We start from the raw sequence: 21755 nt of genomic DNA, 5'->3' as shown, positions 1-21755 counted from the left end.
GTCACTCCAGTCTAATTTAATAATCTTTATTAGTGTCACGAATAGGCTTACAGTAAAACTGCAATGAAGTTACTGTGAAAAGCCCCTACTCATCACATTCCGGCACCTATTCGGGTACACTGAGGGAGAATTCAGAATATCCAGTTTATCTAACATTTGGGACTTGTGGGAGGAAATCGGAGCACCGGGAGGTAACCCACGCAGACACGGGGATAACGTGCAGACTCCACACAAACAGTGACCCAAGCTGGGAATCGTATCAGCCCACGTGGGGAGCTGTAGGAAATGCACTCAATGAAGCCCCAGCATTTTGAATCTAAAAGTTTGTTTATTTCAAAGTTCTGGGGACAAGAAGATATAAGACCGTCCGATAGTGGAGCAACATTGGGACCAGGGATAACCAGGGGCAGCAGGGTAGCATGGTGGTTAGCATAAATGCTTCACAGCTCCAGGGTCCCAGGTTCGATTCCCGGCTGGGTCACTTGTCTGTGTGGAGTCTGCACGTCCTCCCCCTGTGTGCGTGGGTTTCCTCCGGGTGCTCCGGTTTCTTCCCACAGTCCAAAGATGTGTGGGTTAGGTGGATTGGCCATGCTAAATTGCCCGTAGTGTCCTAATAAAAGTAAGGTTAAGGGGGGTGTTGGTATAGGGTGGATACGTGGGTTTGAGTAGGGTGATCATTGCTCGGCACAACATCGAGGGGCGAAGGGCCTGTTCTGTGCTGTACTGTTCTATAACTCACAGCTGAAGAGTCTCCGACTGAATTTCCTGCTGGAGGCTGGCTCGGGGAACTTTGACTTCACAATGCCAGTGGGGCGGGCAGGCTGAATTGTACAGACCGTGCCGATTTCTCATGTGCTCCTCACACTCCGCCCAGTGTACTGAATCTGCTCACAAAGTGACAATCCGATGGAAAGTTGGATTGAAGGCAGAGGCCATGCACACCCTCAGGCTGTGCTGCCATTCAGTTACATATTGGCTGGATTGCACCACATTAGTTCTCGAGCCCTTAGTGCCTTGCCCGACAAAAGTAGCAAACAATCTCAGTTTTGAAGTTGTTAATTCACTGCCCAGCATTGTGGGAAAGAGAGAGTTCCAGATTTGCACCCCGCTTTGTGTGGGGAAGTGCTTCCTGACATCGCCCCTGAACGGCCTGGCCTAACTTTAAGGTTCTGTCCTCTTAATAATAATCTGTATTATTGTCACAAGTCGGCTTACATTAACACTGCAATTACGTTACTGTGAAAATCCCCTAGTCGCCACATTCCGGCTTCTGTTCGGGTACACAGAGGGAGAATTCAGAATGTCCAATCCACCTAACCTGCACGTCTTTCGGGACTTGTGGGAGGAAACCGGAGCACTCGGAGGAAACCCACGCAGACACAGGGAGAATGTGCGGACTCAGCACAGATAATGGCCCAAGCCGGGATTCGAACCCGGGACCCTAGCGCTGTGAAGCAGCAGTGCTAACCACTGTGCTACCGTGCCGCTCTGGTGCTTGCTCTGGCATCGTCCAGCAGAGGAAATAATTCTTCCCAATCAACCCCAGCAAACCCTTGAATCATCATAAACGTCTCGGTTAGAATACACCTTAGTCTTCACAATTTAAAGGACTCCATGCCTGGTCTCTGCAATTTGTCCTTATCTCCTTTTGGCCCTCTTATCATTCTGGTGAGTCCTTACAGAAGGGCTGAGTGGACAAGGGGACAATCCTCCGTCAGCCTGTCAAGGTACATGGTCTCCAACCATTGTTTGGAATAAATATCGTAGCGTTGCTGAGTTTTGAAAGTAGCTGTAATTGACATCTGGCACCTTCAGAGTTAACTCATCTCTCCCTTTCTTTCCCCTCCACCTCCCCCTCCCTCCCTCCCCCCACACCACTCCTCCCACATCGCCAGTTCAGCAAGACCCAGAAATTGGACTACCTCACAGGTCGGGTGTGGATCGGCTTCTGGCTCTTGATCATTGTGATCATCATGGTGGCCTTTGAGGGCAGTTTACTGATCCGCTACATCTCGCCCTTCACACAGGAAATCTTTGCCTTCCTCATCTCCATCATCTTCATCTACGAGACCTTCAATAACCTTTATGAGGTAAGTGGCCACTAAACCTGTATAAAGCTGCTGATTAGATCCCCTCCCCCAGAGTGCAGCATTGTGTCCAATCTGGGCATTGCAATTTGGGAAGGACGCCAAAGTTTTGGAGAGGGTGCAGAGAAGAATTACTGGAAGTGGACCAGGGTGATGGACCTGTGTGGAGCAGCCAGAGGGTCTGAAGTTGTTCTTCTTAAAGCAGAGAACCTGAAGGGGAGTTTTAGGCAAACCCACATGGTCACCTAGGGCGGCAGGAAATTGTTGGCTCTTTCGAAGCTGCTCGAAAGTCTTTCCCACTCTCTAACTCTATTTTATTTCGCAACAATTGTGAACTGTCAATGAAACTGATTGTTGCTGAGAGCGGGGACTGACTGCAGTGATCGCAGGAGCAGCAAGAACAGGTGAGTCATGTCTCTCCCATGCTTGCTCCTCCAGCTCGTCCAATCGCAGGTTTCCTCTCTCCCGCCTTTGCTCCCGCTCCTCCGAGGAAAGAACTGGAGGAGCAGGGAAAGGGGCAGAAGGGGGAAATCTATGATCGGAGGAGCTGGAGGAGCAAGCGTCGGAGAGACAGTTTCCGTGGCTGGGAGAGTAACCCCATCTCTCCCGCACTCCCTGCTCCTCCAATCGCAACTTGGGCCGGTCCCAGGAGATTTCCGGCTTCACCTCTCCTGCCGGGCCATCAGTGGCAGCCGGTTAACACGTGGACGTCACCATCCCACTCTTGGTTCTTGCCCGCTCCTGGGGAACCTTGCGCGTCCCACTGCAGTGAGCCAGCAGGTACCTATTCTTGGAGTGGGCCCTCGTGTTAATGTTGGAGCAACTCTCCACATGGACTGAGTGCTTGGGAGCAGCAGTACTGTACGTCCATTTGAATTACCACAGTGAATCATCACCTTTTGAGGAAGATATCAGTAACAAAGAACAAAGAAAAGTACAGCACAGGAACAGGCCCTTCGGCCCTCCAAGCCTGTGCCGACCATGCTGCCCGAACTAAAAACAAACCTTCTGCCCTTCCTCGGTCCGTCTCTCTCTATTTCTTCATTATTCATTAATATTTAGATTTCAGCTTCCTCTCGGTTTTGTTAATATTGGTGGGAACTTTGGTTCACAAGTGAGGATTAGGGAAAACGAAAGGCATTCTTTACAAAAATTGTGTTTAAACTGCTTTCACACTGGCCGAGAGGATCTGCTTGTTGGGTATTGGCGGTGCTAGCCCAATAGAAAAGTGGCTTCAAAATCTGAATCTACTGGGCTGCACGGTGGCGCAGTGGTTAGCACTGCAACCTCACGGCACCGAGGTCCCGGGTTCAATCCCGGCCCTGGGTCACTATCCGTGTGGGGTTTGCACATTCTCCCCGTGTTTGCATGGGCCTCGCCCCCACAACCCAAAGATGTGCAGGCTAGGTGGATTGGCCACGCTAAATTGCCTCTTAATTGGAAAAAAAGAATTGGGCACTCTAAATTTAAAAATTAATCTGAATCTATAAACGTGCTCCACTTAGTTTGAAATGAAGTTTAATTGTGTGTGTGTGTTAATGCAAGGCCCCCGAGCCATAAACCAACAGGACACATGGCGCTGTGCAAAAATCATTCACTGGAGAAAACGGTGCTGAATCTGCTTCTGCAATGCAACTCGGTGACTCTGTGAACCATTTCAGAGGGGCATTTAAGAGCCAGTCACGTTGCTGTGGGTCTGGAGTCACATGTAGGTCAGACGGGGTAAGGGTGGCAGATTTCCTTCCCTAAGGGGGCATTAATGAGCCAGATGGATTTTTACAACAACCGGCAATAGCTTCATTGTCACCATTACTGAGACTAGCTTTATATTCCCAATATATTTAATTGGTTGAATTAAAGTTTCCCCACCTGCCGGGCCCCATGTGGCTCGAGGAGTATGAACCCCCCCCCCCCCCCCCCCCCCCCCTGCCCCCAAGCTAAACAGGGAACGGGGTTACATTCTATATAAGGTCGGCCAGAATGTAACGGCCGATAGAGAGAAAGGACCGGTGACTTTCAACCGGGTCACTGGTGTACATACTACTGTGTTAATAATAAGTTTCTGTTTGCTACTTGAATTACTTCTTTTGCTACTAAACTGGCGACGAGGACAAAAACCGGAAGCCGTTGACATGCTACTCTGCCACCTCTCCACCTCTGGAAACTTTGTTCGCCTCGACCAAAGTTGCTTGTCTAAACTGTGCCTCCCTTTGGTTGCTTAGCTACGTTTGACCCCACGAGTCATGGAAGCAATTTAAGGAACAGCTCCGCTATTTCTTCAAGCCCAATGCGACCGCCAAACAGTAACCTTGCAGACGGCCTGCGGTGCTCACACATTTGCTGTTATTCGGGGCCCCACATTTCCGGCAGTACCGGATTTTGGAAAGGCCAAGTGGCTCCACGTCCATTGCTGTGCTGAGTGCGGCTGTCGGTTTTGGTAACACTGAACCCATCACTATAATTCCATTCTCCTTCAAATGAGATCCTGTCGACGAATCGGAGAAGTGGCCGGAGACAGCGAGAGGCTGATGCAGGTATTCTGAACAGCGCGGGAGGATGTAAATGAAATGGCTCCGAAAGAGCGCGCTCCGTGACGGACGCTCACGGAAAGGCCGGAGATGGGGCAACAGCAGGCCCGAATCGGCGGAGCTGCTGGTGTTGGTGCCGCCGGGGAGGCAGTCCAGCGGGCAGGGGTAGGTTTGGCACAATGAGGCCCGGACACGGTGGAAGGAAGCAAGACACAGCAGCCAGGGGGCAGTGAGGCCGCCTATAACATCTCCACTCACCGGGGAGGCGGCCCAGCTCCCCACAGCCACAGCAGCAGCAGGCCGGGCCCTGTGTGGCCGGAGGAAAGGCAGCGGTGATGCCAGGAACAGAGGGAGGAAACCCCCGGAGAAGTCCAACAGCAGGGGCTGGAGGAGCAAAGGAGAAAGAAGAAGCCAAAGGCGATGATGCAGAACTAAGGTCAAAAACGGGCAAAAAAAAAAAACAACAGGCTGCAGCTGGATTAAAAAATTTAAAGTAGATGGTTTTCCAAGATGGTGACAGAGCGTGGTGACTCTCTGCAAATTCTCCCCGACAGATCCTCTTCTTACATCTTAACTGTTATTATTGCATGTTTATGTTTTCATGTATGGAACGATCTGCCTGGACTGTAAGCAGAACAATACTTTTCATTGTACCTTGGTACACATGACAATAACTAAATAAATACAGTAACGTTCAACCACCTCAAACTTTGGTATCTTTTTCCTGACGGAAGGAGGTGGAAGAGAGTATGTCCGGGGTGCGTGGGGTCCTTAATTATGCTGGCTGCCTTTCTAAGGCAGCGGGAATTATAGATAGAGTCAATGGATGGGAGGCTGGTTTGCTTGATGGACTGGGCTACATTCACGACATCTTGTAGTTTCCTGCGGTCTTGGGCAGAGCAGGAACCATACCAAGCTGTGATACAACCAGAAAGAATGCTTTCTGTGGAGACCATTTACCCCTACACCTTTGGCCATTGTGCAAAGGTATTGGTTGAATACAGCGGAACGGTCTGAGGAAGGGTCAGTTGCCAAGTATGTATCCCGGTTGAAAACCTCCCGTCGAACATTGCGATTATGGGCCTGTTCTTGCAGACGTGCTTCGGCACCCGTTAGCTTCTGGCATCAACAACCGTGAAATCCAAAAGCGGCTTTCGGGTGAAGAGACCCTAACTTTCCAACAGGTATTGCGAACCTCTCTTTTCCAGGAAAGTGCAGCCCTGGGTAACGAGGATTACAGGGGATGGAAGTTAATGCCTTGTGGCGCCACAGCCCTCCCCGCCTTTCATGGCCCAGGACGGGTCGCTGGCAGGCACTTGGCCCCAGGCCTCCTGACTCGAAGCCTTGAGGGACACCCTGGCCGAGGATTCGGGTGAGGCTGACTGCTCACCGTGTGAACGGTGTGGCCACAGGAGTCGCTGGCCACGTCATCCGTGTGTGGGACAAGGTCCTGTCCGCTCGGGCCGTCCTTTTTAAAAAATAAATTTAGAGTACCCAATTCATTTTTTCCAATTAAGGGTGGCCAGGATCAGCACGGTGGCGCAGTGGGTTAGCCCTGCTGCCTCATTTCATTTCATTTTCATTTTCATGGCGTTGAAGTCCCAGGTTCGATCCTGGCTCTGGGTCACTGTCCGTGTGGAGTTTGCACATTCTCCCCGTGTCTGCGTGGGTTTCGCCCCCACAACCCAAAGATGTGCAGGGTAGGTGAATTGGCCACGCTAAATTGCCCCTTAATTGGAAAAAATTAATTGGGTATTCTAAATTTATTTATTTTTAAATTAGCGTTGGAAGGTAGGGTTACTGGGATTGGGGTGGATGGGGCGCCAATCAAGCGGGGCTGCTTAGTCCTGGATGGTGTCGAGCTTATTGAGTGTTGCTGGAGCTGCACTCATCCAGGCAAGTGGAAAGTATTCCATTACACTCCTGCCTTGTACCTTGTAGATGGGGGACAGGATTTGGGGAATCAGGGGGTGAGTTACTCACCGCAGGGCTCCCAGCCTCTGACCTGCTCTTATAGCCACAGTATTAATGTGACTGGTTGAGTTCAGTTTATGGCCAATAGTAACCCCGGGTTGTTGATAGTGGGGGATTCAGCGATGGTAATGCCATTGAATGTCAATTCTTCCAGATCTTTTGGGCGATTAGTCCAGTAACATTACCACAGTGCTGCCTTCCTCATGGGAAAGCCATTTCCCGAGGCAGACGGTTCGGTGATCAGAGGGCACAGATTTAAAGTAATTATCATAAGAACCAGCAGTGACACATGAATAAAAAAAAACATCTCCTGCAGCGAGTTGTTGTGAGCTGGAATGCACTGCCTGAATGTGGAAGCTGATTCAGTAGGGCCTTTCTTAAGGGAATTGGATAAATACTCAGAGAGGAATCATTTGCAGGGCTCTGGGGAAGGAGCAGGGGAGTGGGACTAATTGGACAGCCCTTTCAAAGAGCTAGCACATGTACAATGGGTCGAATGGCCTCCTCCTGTATGAATCGACGATTCCATGATCGCCCTGTGTTGTGTGGTGCTGATTTCTTTTTCCCCTCCTACCTCCAGGTCTTTCAGGAAAATCCACTTCTGGACATCTATCCAGCAATTAATCAGCAGAGATCCAATTTTACGCAGCCTGCTAAGCACCCCACACAGCAACCCAACACGGCCTTGCTGTCTCTCGTCATGATGGTTGGCACCTTCTTCCTTGCCTTTTTCATGAGGAAATTCCGAAATAGCCGGTTCCTAGGAGGAAGTGTAAGTATGTGGGGCAATGACCAGGAAACTACCAGATTGCCATAAAACCCCACCTGCTTCCCCAGTGGAAATCTGCCGTCAGATTTGGCTCTGGCCAAATGTGAATCCAGATCCACAGCAATGCGGCTGACTCGGAATGCGGCACTGGCACAGAATTTGTGCCCCACCTCGCTATACCCTGCCCTGTCACAACTCGGGCAACACCCAGCAACAGGAGGGGATACCGGGACAGGTGGTGAAATCTTTGGTCAAAGTGTTCTGTGTTATTTTTTCATTGATTTATGGGATATGGGCGTTGCTAGCTCGGCCAGCATTTATTGCCAATCCTAATTTCCCTTGAGAAGGTGGCAGTGAACTGCTTTCTTGAACCATTATCATAGAATCATAGAATTTACAGTGCAAAAGATATATAGATACATAGAAGATAGGAGCAGGAGGAGGCCTTTTGGCCCTTCGAGCCTGCTCCGCCATTCATCACGATCATGGCTGATCATCCAACTCAATAGCCTAATCCTGCTTTCTCCCCATAGCCTTTGATCCCGTTCGCCCCAAGTGCTAGATCCAGCCGCCTCTTGAATATATTCAAAGTTTTAGCATCAACCACTTCCTGTGGCAATGAATTCCACAGGCTCACCAGTCTTTATGTGAAGAAATGTCTCCTCATCTCTGTCCGAAATGGCTGAATCCTCAGGCTGTGAGCCCTGGTTCTGAAATTAAATTAAATTAAAATCGCTTATTGTCACGAGTAGGCTTCAAATGAAGTTACTGTGAAAAGCCCCTAGTCGCCACATTCCGGCGCCTGTTCGGAGAGGCTGGTACAGGAATTGAACCGTGCTGCTGGCCTGCCTTGGTCTGCTTTAAAAGCCAGCTCTTTAGTCCTGTGTTAAACCATCCCTGGACACACCCATCATTGGTAACGTCTTCCCTGCATCTACCCTGCCTAGTCCTGTTAGTTTTTTATAAGTCTCTATGAGATCCCCCTTCATTCTTCTGAACTCCAGTGAGAACAATCCGAATTTAGTAAATCTCTCCTCATATGACAGTCCCGCCATCCCTGGAACCAGCCTGGTAAACCTTCGCTGCACTCCCTCAAGAGCAAAAACATCCTTCCTCAGAAGGAGTCCAAAACTGCACACAATATTCGAGGTGTGGCCTCACCAAGGCCCTGTATAATTTTAGCAACACATCCCTGCTTCTGTACTCGAAACCTCTCGCAATGAAGGCCAACGTAAGGACCATCGAGTCTGCACCGGCCCTTGGAAAGGGCACCCTACCGAAGCCCACATCTCCACCCTATCCCAGTAACCCCACCTAACCTTTTTTTTTGGACACTAAGGGAAATTTACCACCTAAACTGCACATCTTTGGACTGTGGGAGGAAACCCACGCAGACACGGGGAGAACGTGCAGACTCCGCACAGACAGTGACCCATGCTGGGCGTAGAACCCGGGACCCTGGAGCTGTGAAGCAACAGCGCTAACCACTGTGCTACCGTGCCGCCCTTAAGAGGCATCATAAAGGATGAGAGAGAGGTGGGAAGGTTTCGGGAGGGAATCTCAGAGCTTAGGGCCCAGCTGGCAATAGACATGGTCACCAGCGATTTGAAATCAGTGCAGAGTCTCCTTCATGAATGTAACAGGGTGACCTTCTGAACCAGGAGGCCAAAATTAGAGGTCAGGGATCTCGGAGGGTTCAAGGGCTGGAGGTTGTTGGAGAGATGGGGAGGGAGGTGATGGGGAGGGGTTGGGCGTGGTGCGTGGCAGGGGAATAGAAGTCAAAGGTACTGGAGTAAGGCATGGAAAGAAGTTGCAACGCATGGATGCAGACTTCGAAGTTGAGGTGTTGCCAGAACCAGAGTTATCAGTGAACAGAAAGTGTGTTGAGTGAATGGGAGTTTTAGATGAGCAGAGATTAATGTGAAAGGTGGAAACCTGTGAAGAAGGAGGTAGGAGGCCCATGAATGCAGATTTTCAACAGCAGGTGGATTTAAGGCTGGAATGGAGTTGGACATTGTCACAGAGGTTCCGATAGATAGGCATGCTGATGGAGAGGACATACTGGGTCAGAACCTCAGCTCAGATTCAAATGGGACACCGACAGGGGGTAAAGGTATTTTATTTTGCATGGGCTCTTCTTGAGATTCTAAAGGGCCTGAATTCTTCGTCGGCCAATCAGATTGGCTGAGGTGATGAAGCACTGGAACGCCGTGCCTGAGACTCCGTCCCGGGAACTTGAGGACCAGCTAAGTTGCAGGGGACCCTGGGACGGGAGAGAAGGGGGGTTGCGAGGGGGTGGGAGGGGGAGAGGAGCAAGCTATCAATGCATTGGCTGGGATGGAGAGAAGTCGAGAGGTATCTGGTCGTTGAGGGGAGGATGTTCGCAGTGAGAAGTGGGCTTCCAGGCAGCACAGTGGCGCAGTGGTTAGCACTGCTGCCTCACGGCATCGAGGTCCCAGGTTCGATCCCGGCTCTGGGTCGCTGTCCGTGTGGAGTTTGCACATTCTCCCCGTGTTTGCGTGGGTTTCGCCCCCAAAATCCAAAGGTGTGCAGGGTAGGTGGATTGGCCACGCTAAATTGCCCCTTAATTGGAAAAAATGAATTTGGTACTCTAAATTTATTTTTAAAAAGGAAAAGAAAAAGAAGGGGGCTTCCGATGGAGGCAAAATTGAGGCTGGCCGGGAAAAGATCCCGAATTGGCCATTAGGCCCGAGACCCTGCCTGTCCCTCCATCAAATAACATCTGGGTCAGGATGTATGGGGAGAATCCCGTCCATGCAATCTCAAAGCTCAACCCTCCCCTCTGCCCCAAATCCCTTTAGCACACTGGGCTAAATCGCTGGCTTTTAAAGCAGACCAAGGCACAGCAGCAGCGCGGGTTCAATTCCCGTACCAGCCTCCCCGAACAGGCGCCGGAATGTGGCGACTAGGGGCTTTTCACAGTAACTTTGTTTGAAGCCTACTCGTGACAATAAGCAATTTTCATTAGAGGGAGAGAGGGCAAGGTGTAAACCGGCTGAAAATAGAATAACATTCAAAGTTGTAATCTAATCAAGAATTTCAATTCTCAGCTAACTGAGACTCACTCACAACGCGGATGAGTGTTTTCTCCCTGTGCAGGATGCATAATATCCTTTCAATTCAAGTCTGGTTCAAGATACCTTCTTAGAAATATCACTTCAAAGTACCAAGTTACTGAACAGAATTTACAAAAACACAGGCAAAAGATAATCCTTGACCACCTCCCTACACCCGGCACTGGTGGGAGAGAGACACTCACACACACATTGTGTCAAATTCTGAAACTGGCCGGCAATGCCTGAACCAACAAGAAGACTCGCATCATAAAACCATATAGATCATAAGACATAGGAGCAGAATTAGGCCATTCGTCCCATCAAGTCTGCTCCGCCATTCTCCTGCCTTCCTCCCACAACCCCTGATCCTCTTATTGATCAAGAACCTATCTATCTCGGTCTTAAAGACACTCAGTGATTTGCCTCCACAGCCTTCGGAGGCAAAGAGTTCCACAGATTCACCAGCCTCTGGCTGCAGAAATTCCTCCTCATCTCTGTTTTATAGGATCGTCCCTTTAGTCTGAGATGGGTGTCCTCTGCTTCTAGTTTTTCCTACAAGTGGAAACATCCTCTCCACGTCCACTCTATCCAGGCCTCGCAGAATCCTGTAAGTTTCAATAAGATACCCCCCTCATCCTTCTAAACTCCAACGAGTACAGCCCCAGAGTCCTCAACCGTTCCTCATATGCCAAGCTCTTCATTCCAGGGATCATTCTTGTGAACGTCCTCTGGACCCTTTCCAAGGCCAGCACGTCCTTCCTTAAATACGGGACCCAAAACTGCTCACAATACTCCAAATGGGGTCTGACCAGAGCCTTATACAGCCTTAAGAGTACACCGCTGGTCTTGTATTCTAGCCCTCTTGACATGAATGCCAACATTGCATTTGCCTTCCTAACTGCCGACTGAACCTGCACGTTAACCTCAAGAAAATCGTGAACAAGGACTCCCAAGTCCCTTTGTGCTTCTGATTTCCTAAGTACCTTCCCATTTAGAAAATAGTCAATGCCTCCATTTCTCCTTCCAAAGTGCATAACCTCACACTTTTCCACATTGGCTTCCATCTGCCACTTCTTTGCCCACTCTCCTGGTCCGTCCAAATCCTTCTGCATCCTTCCCACTCCCTCAACCAGTTGCTCTACATATCTTTGTATCATCTGCAAATTTAGCAACAATGTCCTCAGTACCTTCTTCCAGATCATTAATGTATATTGTGAAAAGTTATGGTCCCAGCACAGACCCCTGAGCCACACCACTAGTCACCAGCTGCCATCCTGAAAAAGACCCCTTTATCCCCACTCTCTGCCTTCTGCCAGTCAGCCAATCCTCTACCCATGCCAATACCTTGCCCCTAACATGGGCTCTTAACAAATTTTTAAAAATTAATTTCACGTACCTAATTAATTTCTTTTTCCAATTAAGGGGCAATTTAGCCTGGCCAATTCACATCTTTGGGTTGTGGGGGAGAAACCCACACAAACATGGGGAGAATGTGCAAACTCCACACGGACAATGACCCACAGCCGGGATCAAATCTGGGACTTCGGCGCCGTGAGGCAGCAGGGCTAACCCACTGTGCCACCGTGCTGCCCGCTCTTAACTTATTTAACATTCTCCAATGCGGCACCTTGTCAAAGACCTTCTGGAAATCTAAATAGATCATGTCCAGGGGTTTTTGTTTGACTATCTTCCTCATTTCCTCCTCAAAGAACTCTCTCAGATTTGTCAGACGTGACCTCCCCTTGATGAAGCCATGCTAATTCAGTCCTATTTTATCATGCACTTCCAAGTAGTCCACGATCTCATCTTTAGTAACGGACTCTAAATTCTTACCAATGACCGAAGTCAGGCTAACCGGCCTATAATTTCCCGTATTCTGCCTCCCTCCCTTCTTAAACAGGGGTGTTACATTAGCCATTTTCCAGTCCTCTGGGACCCTTCCTTTCTCCAGTGATTCCTGGAAGATACTAACCACCAATGCCTCCACAATCTCCTCCACTATCTCCTTCAGAGCCCTGGGGTGTAGTCCAACCGGTCCGGGTGATTTATCCACCTTCAGACCTTTCAGCTTCCCCAGCACCTTCTCCTTGGTGATGGCTACTCTACTCACCTCTGCCCCCTGATTCACTTGAAGTCCTTTATTCTTTCATGGGATGTGGGCGTCAGCAGCAAGACCAGCATTTGTTGTCCACCCCTAATTGTCCTTGAAATTAGTGTCCCGCTCGGACATTTCAGAGGGGCGGTTCAGAGTCGACCACATTGCCGTGGGTCAGGGGTCACATGTAGGCCAGACCGGATAAGGACGGCAGATTTCCTTCTCAAAAGGGACATGAGTGAACCAGATGGGTTTTTAAAACAACAGATAATATTTTCAAGATGGTGGCACAGTGATGATGTCACTGGACGAGTTAACCACCGACCCAAACTAATGCTCTGGAGACACGGGATCAAATCTCACCACAGCCGCAAGGACAATTTAAATTGAATTCATAAAATCTGGAATATAAAGTTAGTGTCAGTAATGGCAGCCATGAAACTGTGGTTGATTGCCGTTAAAAGAAAATCAGGTTCACTAATGTCCGTTAGGGAAGGAAATCTGCCGTCCTTACCTGGTCTGGCCTAACTGTGACCCCTGAACTACAGCAATGTGGTTGAATCTTAAATGCCCTTGGGGATGGGGAATGAATGCTGATCTAGCCAGCGATGCCCACATCCCATGAACGAATATAAAAACAAACACATTGGAAGCCATTGCTGTGGGTCAGGGGTCAGTGGCCATTCTAAATTGCCCTTAGTTGTCCAAAAAGGTTTGACGGGGTTACTGGGATAGGGTGGAGGTGTGTGTGTGCTTCAGCAGGGTGCTCTTTCCAAGGGCTGGTGCAGACTCAATGGGCCGAATGGTCTCCTTCTGCACTGTAAATTCTATGAAAGCCAAGCCTGAGGCCAGAGAAAGAAGACAGTGTGGTATTTTTAAAGAAGCTATTTAGTTAGCCGCACCCGCACCCTTCGTAGAATGTGAAAAAGCCTGTCCCTTGCCAGTAACATCCACGTCCCACATGAAGAAAATTTAAAAACTCCCCTCATCCCCTGCAGTAAGGTATCTGCAACAATGCGGAACTTAGCGAGCCGCTGGGAGGACTCACCAGGGATCGCAGGGGAGGTTCCTGCCCAACATCGGGACCGTGCTGCTGGACGCCCCAGACAAGGTAAAAGAACAGGATCGTAAAATATAGAGTGGGACGAAGGGGACCCGCGATTGGAGGAGCATTAACGTGGGATTGGAGGGAACAGCTCCCCATTGATCCTATCTCCCACGCTCACCAATCCTCCAGTCAAAATGCACAGGGTGATTTTCAGGGGTTGATTGTAAGGTTTCCAAGGTAACTTCACCCACCCTGGACTCCAAGGTGGTGAACAGTCAGCATTGGGCCACTGAAGAGGGGAGCTTGCCTGTTTACCCACCCGCACGTTCCTGACTTTAGTCATGTGCAGTAATAAGCTCCCTATCATCAGCAAAAAAATCTAACATTTTATTTGCCCTCCTCCAGGCCCGACGCATCATTGGAGACTTTGGCATTCCCATTTCACTCCTGTTGATGGTATCGGTGGACATCTTAATCATAGACACCTACACCAAGGTAACTATGTGTGTACAATGTGCGTACATGTGTCTGCGTGCGCACACGGAAAATTGTAAGGGGTGAACGCAGAGTGACACTCAACCATGCGGGTCCTAATAGTGAAGAGAAGGGGGCGTCTTGTGGTACAGTTGAGTCTGTACCCCAGTGACAGACAGCTCCAGGGTCCTTGCAGGATATCAGATGTGACACTGCTGGCTCATTGGTGAGACTGTGGGCGGGATTCTCCATTGCCCGATGCCGATATCTTAACGGGTGATCTGGCGGAGAATGCTTTCCGACGCCCAAATCGGGGGCGGTGCCGGTTTGACGCCGGTTTCCGAGTCTCCGCCCTCTTCGAAATGGCATCATCGCGCCGCACAGCGTTGGCACGTCATCATAAGGCCCTCCCCGATGCTCCACCCCCGATGGGCCGAGTTCCCAACCGCGCAGTTGACGTGTAGTTTGAACAGTCGGGAACACGGCACGGCGGCCGCAGCCGAGAGCCGTGCTGCTGGCCGGGAGGGGGGGGGGGCTCAGCAAGGGCTGGGGTACTGGTGGGGGGGTGGCCAGGGGTTGTCCTGTAGGGCCGTACCACTGCAGGTCGTCGCTCTGCGCATGCGCGGACCGGGGCCCGGCCGTTCTCCAGCCTTTTTTGGCACGGGAGCTAGGGGCTTTACCCGGCCCCACTGCTGGCCCCTCACCGGTCCCAGAAGCGGCGACGGTTTGGCGCCGTAAAACACCACAGTTCCCACGCCTGTATCGGCACTTACTCGCAGAATCAGAGAATCCAGCCCTGTATTTATGTGAGGGCGAGTGTTCCTTCATCACCCTTGCTGAACGTGGGATCAAAGAAGTGAGAGGCTGCGCGATTGGGTTGGGGCTGGCTAAGGGGGCAATCCTGTTACACGTCCCCCCCCCCCCCCTCCCAAAACTTTCCAAAAGAAAAGTCAACATTAGGAAGGAGAATCTGTAAGGGGTTAGATACTTCACAATGGAAAAGGTTTATTCAGCCTTTCCTCTCCAGGTATAAATTGAGTCTGGATCCTCATGCTCCGAGTAGCTGAAGCGTATATGTGTAATTATTACTGGACTGGCAAAACCTACGGCGATCGATATGGGATCGGTACCAAGCAACCAAACAGAGGAACCAATTTACCTGGAGAGGGAAGAAGTTATTACGGTGCAGAAGGAGGCCATTCAGCCCATCGTTCTGCACAGCTCTGTGAATGAGCAATCATCTCAGTTCCATTCTCCAACCTTCTCCCCATAACCCTGCGCAACCTTCCTTTTCAGAGAACTATCTAATTCCCTTTGGAAACTCTCGATTTGAACCTGCCTCCGCCACACTCTCAGGCAGCGCATTCCAGACACAAACCTCTCGCCGGGTGAAAATGTTTTGCCTCCTGTCTCCCTCACTTCTCTTTCCAAATGGTTTAAATCTGTCCCCTCCTGTTCTCCATCCTTTCCCGAATGCGAACAGTTTCTCCCAATCCGCTCCGTACACAGGGGGATATCTAAACAACTGTGACTTTTCCCCCAGATCAGTCACTAAACTGTGGAGAAAAGCCTGGTGCACAGAGTGGGCCCGGAACCGAGACCCTTGTGCGCAGCCAGCGGTTAAGATCGGGGATGTGCCACCTCAAGAGTATGGCAGAGGCAGGCCCAATTGAAGCTGTGCAGGGTGACAGGTGGAGGGCACGGGGTGGGTGCAGGGAGCCGGAGCTGACACGCCGGACCAAATGGCCTCCTTCTGTGCTGCAACAATTCTATGATTCCGTGACCACAGTGAGTGGTCGGGGTGACGAGGGTGTGTGTGGGAAAGCTGGAGAAGAGAGGGAGAAAGGGATAGGTGACAGGTTTAGATACAGAAGGGTGGGTGATGATCCATTTTTTAATAAGGACAGGAAGAATCCACACTAAGTAAAAATAAGAACAAAGTTTCATTTACAAACGATATATATACCCTTCCCTGTAGACCCTGACCGGGTTCCATCTGGGTCAGTGCCTTACACGCAGACACGGGGAGAACGTGCAGACTCTGCACAGACAGTGACCCAAGCCGGGAATCAAACCTGGGACCCTGGCGCTGTGAAGCAACTGTGCCAACCACTGTGCTACCGTAGCTCTGGGTAATAGGGATACCCCGCCCCCAGTTGGGGAGGTCATACTCCGCAAAGAGCACAGGGAAGACCAGCAATCCAACCCAGTAGGTCCCATGCAGGATATTACGCATTTGGAGCATGAACTAGCTGGGCTGGATACATGTGTGTTCTAAACTCTGATGGGGGCCTGAAAACAAGGGGACATCACTCAGGGCAAGACAGTACACGAGAGGAGTTCAGAAAATGCCATTGTGCACACAGGGTGGTCGATGTGTGAAACTCTCTCGCCCTCTCTCTGCCATAGATGTTAGCTTGATGATTAATTTAAAATCCAATCGGGCAGCACGGTGGCACAGTGGTTAGCATTGCTGCCTACGGCGCTGAGGACCCGGGTTCGAATCCCGGCCCTGGGTCACTGTCCGTGTGCAGTTTGCACATTCTCCCCGTGTCTGCGTGGGTTTCGCCCCCACAACCCAAAGATGTGCAGGTTAGGTGGATTGGCCACGCTAAATTGCCCCTAAAATTGGAAAAAATAATTGGGTACTCTAAATTTAAAAGAACATTTTTAAAAATCCAATCAATCGATGTTTGCCAGTCAAGCTTGTAAGGTACCAAGGTGGGTGGAAGGAATTAATTAATAAAGCAGCGTTATCTCATTGAATGCAGACAGGGTGGGATTTGGGATATTTGGTCAGCAGAAGGCGAATTGTGACCTGTCCTGGTTGCTAACGCTGGCCTGTTTTTCACTCCACAGAAACTAAATGTCCCCCTGGAGTTCTCCGTCACCTCCCCAATGAAGCGCGGCTGGTTCATTCACCCACTGGGGACGGAGCAGAACTTCCCAACCTGGATGATATTTGGCTCGGTGATCCCAGCCTTGCTCCTCTTCATCCTCATCTTCCTGGAGACCAACATTACCACGTGAGTACAGCTCCCTCACACCTCCCCATCTTCCAGCTGTGTGCCATTAACCAGGATTACCACCCCCCGCGCCGGACTCTGTAACTTTCATTTATATAGTGCTTTAAAACATCCCTAGGTAGAATAGAATAGAATAGAACGATACAGCGCAGTACAGGCCCTTCGGCCCTCGATGTTGCATCGACATGGAAAAAACTAAAGGCCATCTAACCTACACTATGCCCTTATCATCCATATGCTTATCCAATAAACTTTTAAATGCCCTCAATGTTGGCGAGTTCACTACTGCTGCAGGTAGGGCATTCCACGGCCTCACCACTCTGCGTAAAAAACCCACCTCTGACCTCTGTCCTATATCTATTACCCCTCAATTTAAGGCTATGTCCCCTCGTACTAGCCACCTCCATCCGCGGGAGAAGGCTCTCACTGTCCACCCTATCTAACCCTCTGATCATTTTGTATGCCTCTATTAGGTCACCTCTTAACCTTCTTCTCTCTAACGAAAACAACCTCAAGTCCATCAGCCTTTCCTCATAAGATTTTCCCTCCATACCAGGCAACATCCTGGTAAATCTCCTCTGCACCCGTTCCAAAGCTATTTGGATTTCATAGGAAAATAAAGGTATTTCATAGGAAAATCATAGTACAGTGCAGAAGGAGGCCATTCAGCCCATCGAGTTTACATCGATCCTCTGAAAGAGCACCCCATCTAAGCCCACGCAACCCACCCTATCCCCGAACCCAATAACCCGACCTAATCTTTTGGACACTAAGGGCAACTTATCATGGCCAATCTCCCTAACCTGCACATCTTTGGACTGTGGGAGGAAACCAAAGCACCCAGAGGAAACCCACGCAGACACAGGGAGAACGTACAGATTCCACACAGACAGTTACCCAAGGCCTTGAACCTCACCCCTGGCGCTGTGAGACAACAATGCTAACCACTGTGCCACCCTGATCTAATCAAACATACATCTGACACAGAGCCATGTAAGGAGATATTAGGACAGTTCAGCAGAAGTCACAAAACAAGGTTTTAAGAAACGTCTTAAGGGGGGAGCGAGAGGCGGAGAGGTTTAAGGAGGGACTTTCTGAGCCTGGGCTCCAGACAATTGAAGGCACGGCGATGGAAATCAGGAATGAGGTGGGGGCCAGAATTGGAGGAGTGCGGAGATCTCGCAGTGTCGTAGGGCTGGGGGAGATGACCAAGATAGGGGGAACTTGTGCCGACGGACGGATCTGAAAGTGAGGGTGAGAGTTTTAAAATGGAGGCGTTGGCGGAACAGAAACCAGTATAGATCAGCGAGTACGAGGAATGGTGGATGGATGGGACTAAGTGAGGATACAGGCACCAGAGTTTTGAATGACGACCTCTGCTGTTTCAAAGGAATAACACTAATGTCACCCGAGGCACTAGGGGGCTCTACAGTCATAAGATTCTGCACCAGATCACTTACCAGTGACTCCTGGGGCGACATTCTCTCCTACCCGGCGTGGCGGGGGGTCCCGGCGTGGCGGAGTGGCGCCAACCACTCCGGCGTCGGGCCTCCCATGAAGGTGCGGAATTCTCTGCACCTTTAGGGGCTAGGCCTGCGCCAGAGTGGCTACCGCTCTGCCGACTGGCGCCAACGGCCTTTGGCACTATGCCAAAAGACCTTCTCCGTGCATGCGCCAGAGCGTCAGCGGCCGCTGATGTCACCACCGGCGCATGCACGGTGGAGGAGGTCTCTTCCGCCTCCGACATGGTGGAGGCCGTGGCGGCGGCGGAAGAAAAAGAGTGCCCCCACGGCACTGGCCCGCTCGTGGGCCAGGCCACCGTGGGGGCACTCCCCGGGGTCCGATCGCCCCGCGCCCTCCCCGGCAGGGCCCGCTCGCGCCACCAATCCCGCCGGCACAGAGGTGGTTTAAACCACGTCGGCAGGAAAGGCCTGATAGCGGAGGGACTTCGGCCCATCGCGGGCCGGAGAATCGCCGCAGGGGGCCCGCCAATCGGCGCGGGGGATGCGCTGACCGGCGGGGCGTGATTCCCGCTCCCACCGATTCCCAGGTGGCGGAGAATTCCGGACACGGCGGGGGCAGAATTTACGCCGGTCCGGGGCGATTCTCCGACCCTGCGGGGGGTGGGGGAATTCCGCCACTGGAGTTTATGGAGACAGGCATACTTGTATTTCACTCGGACACCCAGAAGCACCTTCCAGCCAATGAAGTAGATTTTAAAGTGTAGTCACTGTTGTAATGCAGGAACTGCAGCAGTATGTTCGTGCACAGGAAAACATGTGATTATGATCGAAATCTGTTTATGTCATGTTCGTTGGGGAAGAATATATTATCAGAGAACTGAGGAGAGTTCCCCAGCTCCTCTTCAAAATGGGCGCCATGGAACCTTTTACTTCCACCTGAACAATGGCATCTCTGACAGTGCAGCACTCCCTCAGCACTGACCCTCTGACAGTGCGGCACTCCCTCAGCACTGACCCTCTGACAGTGCGGCACTCCCTCAGCACTGACCCTCTGACAGTGCAGCACTCCCTCAGCACTGACCCTCTGACAGTGCGGCACTCCCTCAGCACTGACCCCCTGACAGTGCAGCACTCCCTCAGTACTGACCCCCTGACAGTGCGGCACTCCCTCAGTACTGACCCTCTGACAGTGCAGCACTCCCTCAGTACTGACCCTCTGACAGTGCAGCACTCCCTCAGCACTGACCCCCTGACAGTGCAGCACTCCCTCAGTACTGACCCTCTGACAGTGCAGCACTCCCTCAGTACTGACCCTCTGACAGTGCAGCACTCCCTCAGTACTGACCCTCTGACAGTGCGGCACTCCCTCAGTACTGACCCTCTGACACTGCAGCACTCCTTCAAAATTGACCCTCTGACAATGCAGCACTCCCTCAGTACTGACCCCCTGACAGTGTGGCATTCCCTCGGTACTGACCCCCTGACAGTGCAGCACTCCCTCAGTACTGACCCTCTGGCAGTGCAGCTCTCCCTCAGTACTGACCCTCTGACAGTGCGGCACTCCCTCAGTACTGACCCCCTGACAGTGCGGCACTCCCTCAGTACTGACCCTCTGACAGTGCAGCACTCCCTCGGTACTGACCCTCTGACAGTGCGGCACTCCCTCAGTACTGACCCTCTGACAGTGCAGCACTCCCTCAGTACTGACCCCCTGACAGTGCAGCACTCCCTGAGTACTGACCCATGACAGTGCAGCACTCACTCCGTACTGACCCCCTGACAGTGCAGCACTCCCTCAGTACTGACCCTCTGACAGTGCGGCACTCCCTCGCTGTGACCATCAACATCAAATGTATGCTCAATTCTCTGGAGCAGGCACAAACTCACAAGCTTACCACTCGGTCGAGTGTGCCAGCCACTGAGTCAGAGCTGACACTCTGGAATCTGAATGTGGTGCTAGTTCCTCTGGTGATTGATAAGCAGAGTTGATTGAAAACACTGTCCCGGTCTCTGGTTGTTCTAACCAATGTCCCAAAACTAGGGGCATTCACAGTGCAGCACTCAGCACACAGTGCAGCACTCAGCACACAGTGCAGCACTCAGCACGCAGTGCAGCAGTGGACTAAGCATTTCCCCAGTTTTAATCCTAGGTCTGTAGCAGATTAAGTTGGACTCGGGACCTCTGGTCTCAGGAGGGGGCACACCGGCTGGGCAGGAGCGGGGGGGGGGAATCAGGTGATGCCTACCACAGTCAAATATGCATTCAGGCTTGCAAGTGCGGAGTGGCTGCTTGGCCCACCAGCTCCAAGAGGGACTGTCTGCCAGATACATTGGGGAGGGGTGAGTATGTGAGAGAGAGTGGGGAGGAGTGTGAGAAGCTGCTTTCTCGACGCTGCTAACCGATTCTGTTTGCTCGCTCTTCATTCCCCAGCCTCATCGTCAGCAAGCGGGAGCGGCAGCTGGTGAAGGGCTCGGGATTCCACCTCGACCTGCTGCTCATTGGCGTAGGGGCTGGCGCCTGCGGCATCTTCGGGCTCCCGTGGCAGGCCGCAGCCACCGTGCGCACCATCGCTCATGTCAATGCCCTGACGGTGATGAGCAAGAACATCGCGCCAGGAGAGGCACCGAAGATCGAGGCAGTGAAGGAGCAACGCATCACTGGACTCATGGCATCATTCCTCGTGGGTGAGTCACATAGCGGTCTGCTTCACCTTAGCAGCAACCACTGACCCCCCCCCCCCCCCGCCATTAACTACATACCCAAACAACTGACCCTAAATCCTAATCACTAATCTCAAATCCTAACCACTAACCCTAATCCCACCTCAAAACCTGTTGCTAATCCTCAACCCTAACCAGTAACTCTAAATCCTAAAAACTACCCCAAAACCCTAACCACTAACTCTAAATCTTAGCGACTGACCCGAAATCTTCACCCAAAACATGAACCCCAACAATTAACCCTAACCTCAGCATTAAATGCTGACCCTAATTCTAAACCCTAAATCGTGCGGGACCAACCATCTTCAGTGGCGCAGAGTGGGCCGATCTATATCTGCCGCCTGAGGGCCCCGGCAACACAGATGCCTGTCCCCAGTTACTTTAGTTCACTCCACTGGGCGGCACGGCGGCACAGTGGTTGGCACTGCAGCCTACGGCGCTGAGGACCCGGGTTCCAATCCCGGCCCCGGGTCACTGTCCGTGTGGAGTTTGC

At 51.4% G+C, this 21755-nt stretch overlaps 1 protein-coding gene across 4 annotated transcripts in view; it reads left to right on the top strand.

Annotated features, from left to right (window-relative positions):
* slc4a3 (solute carrier family 4 member 3) overlaps positions 1-21755 on the top strand; it is a 176938-nt gene that overhangs the window by 120481 nt on the left and 34702 nt on the right. For all 4 annotated transcript variants that reach the window (XR_005459828.1, XM_038790157.1, XM_038790158.1 and 1 more), the window contains 5 exons: positions 1896-2090; positions 7170-7361; positions 13984-14073; positions 16912-17078; positions 20973-21226. Coding sequence is in view for 3 of the 4 variants with exons in the window: in XM_038790157.1 (XP_038646085.1) it covers positions 1896-2090; positions 7170-7361; positions 13984-14073; positions 16912-17078; positions 20973-21226 (898 nt within the window). In the remaining variant the exon portion in view is untranslated. The remainder of the gene's footprint in view (positions 1-1895; positions 2091-7169; positions 7362-13983; positions 14074-16911; positions 17079-20972; positions 21227-21755) is intronic.

Source organism: Scyliorhinus canicula, chromosome 2 (assembly GCF_902713615.1).
Source record: "Scyliorhinus canicula chromosome 2, sScyCan1.1, whole genome shotgun sequence".
NCBI lineage: Eukaryota > Metazoa > Chordata > Chondrichthyes > Carcharhiniformes > Scyliorhinidae > Scyliorhinus > Scyliorhinus canicula.
This window is presented reverse-complemented; position numbering and strand designations above follow the sequence as displayed.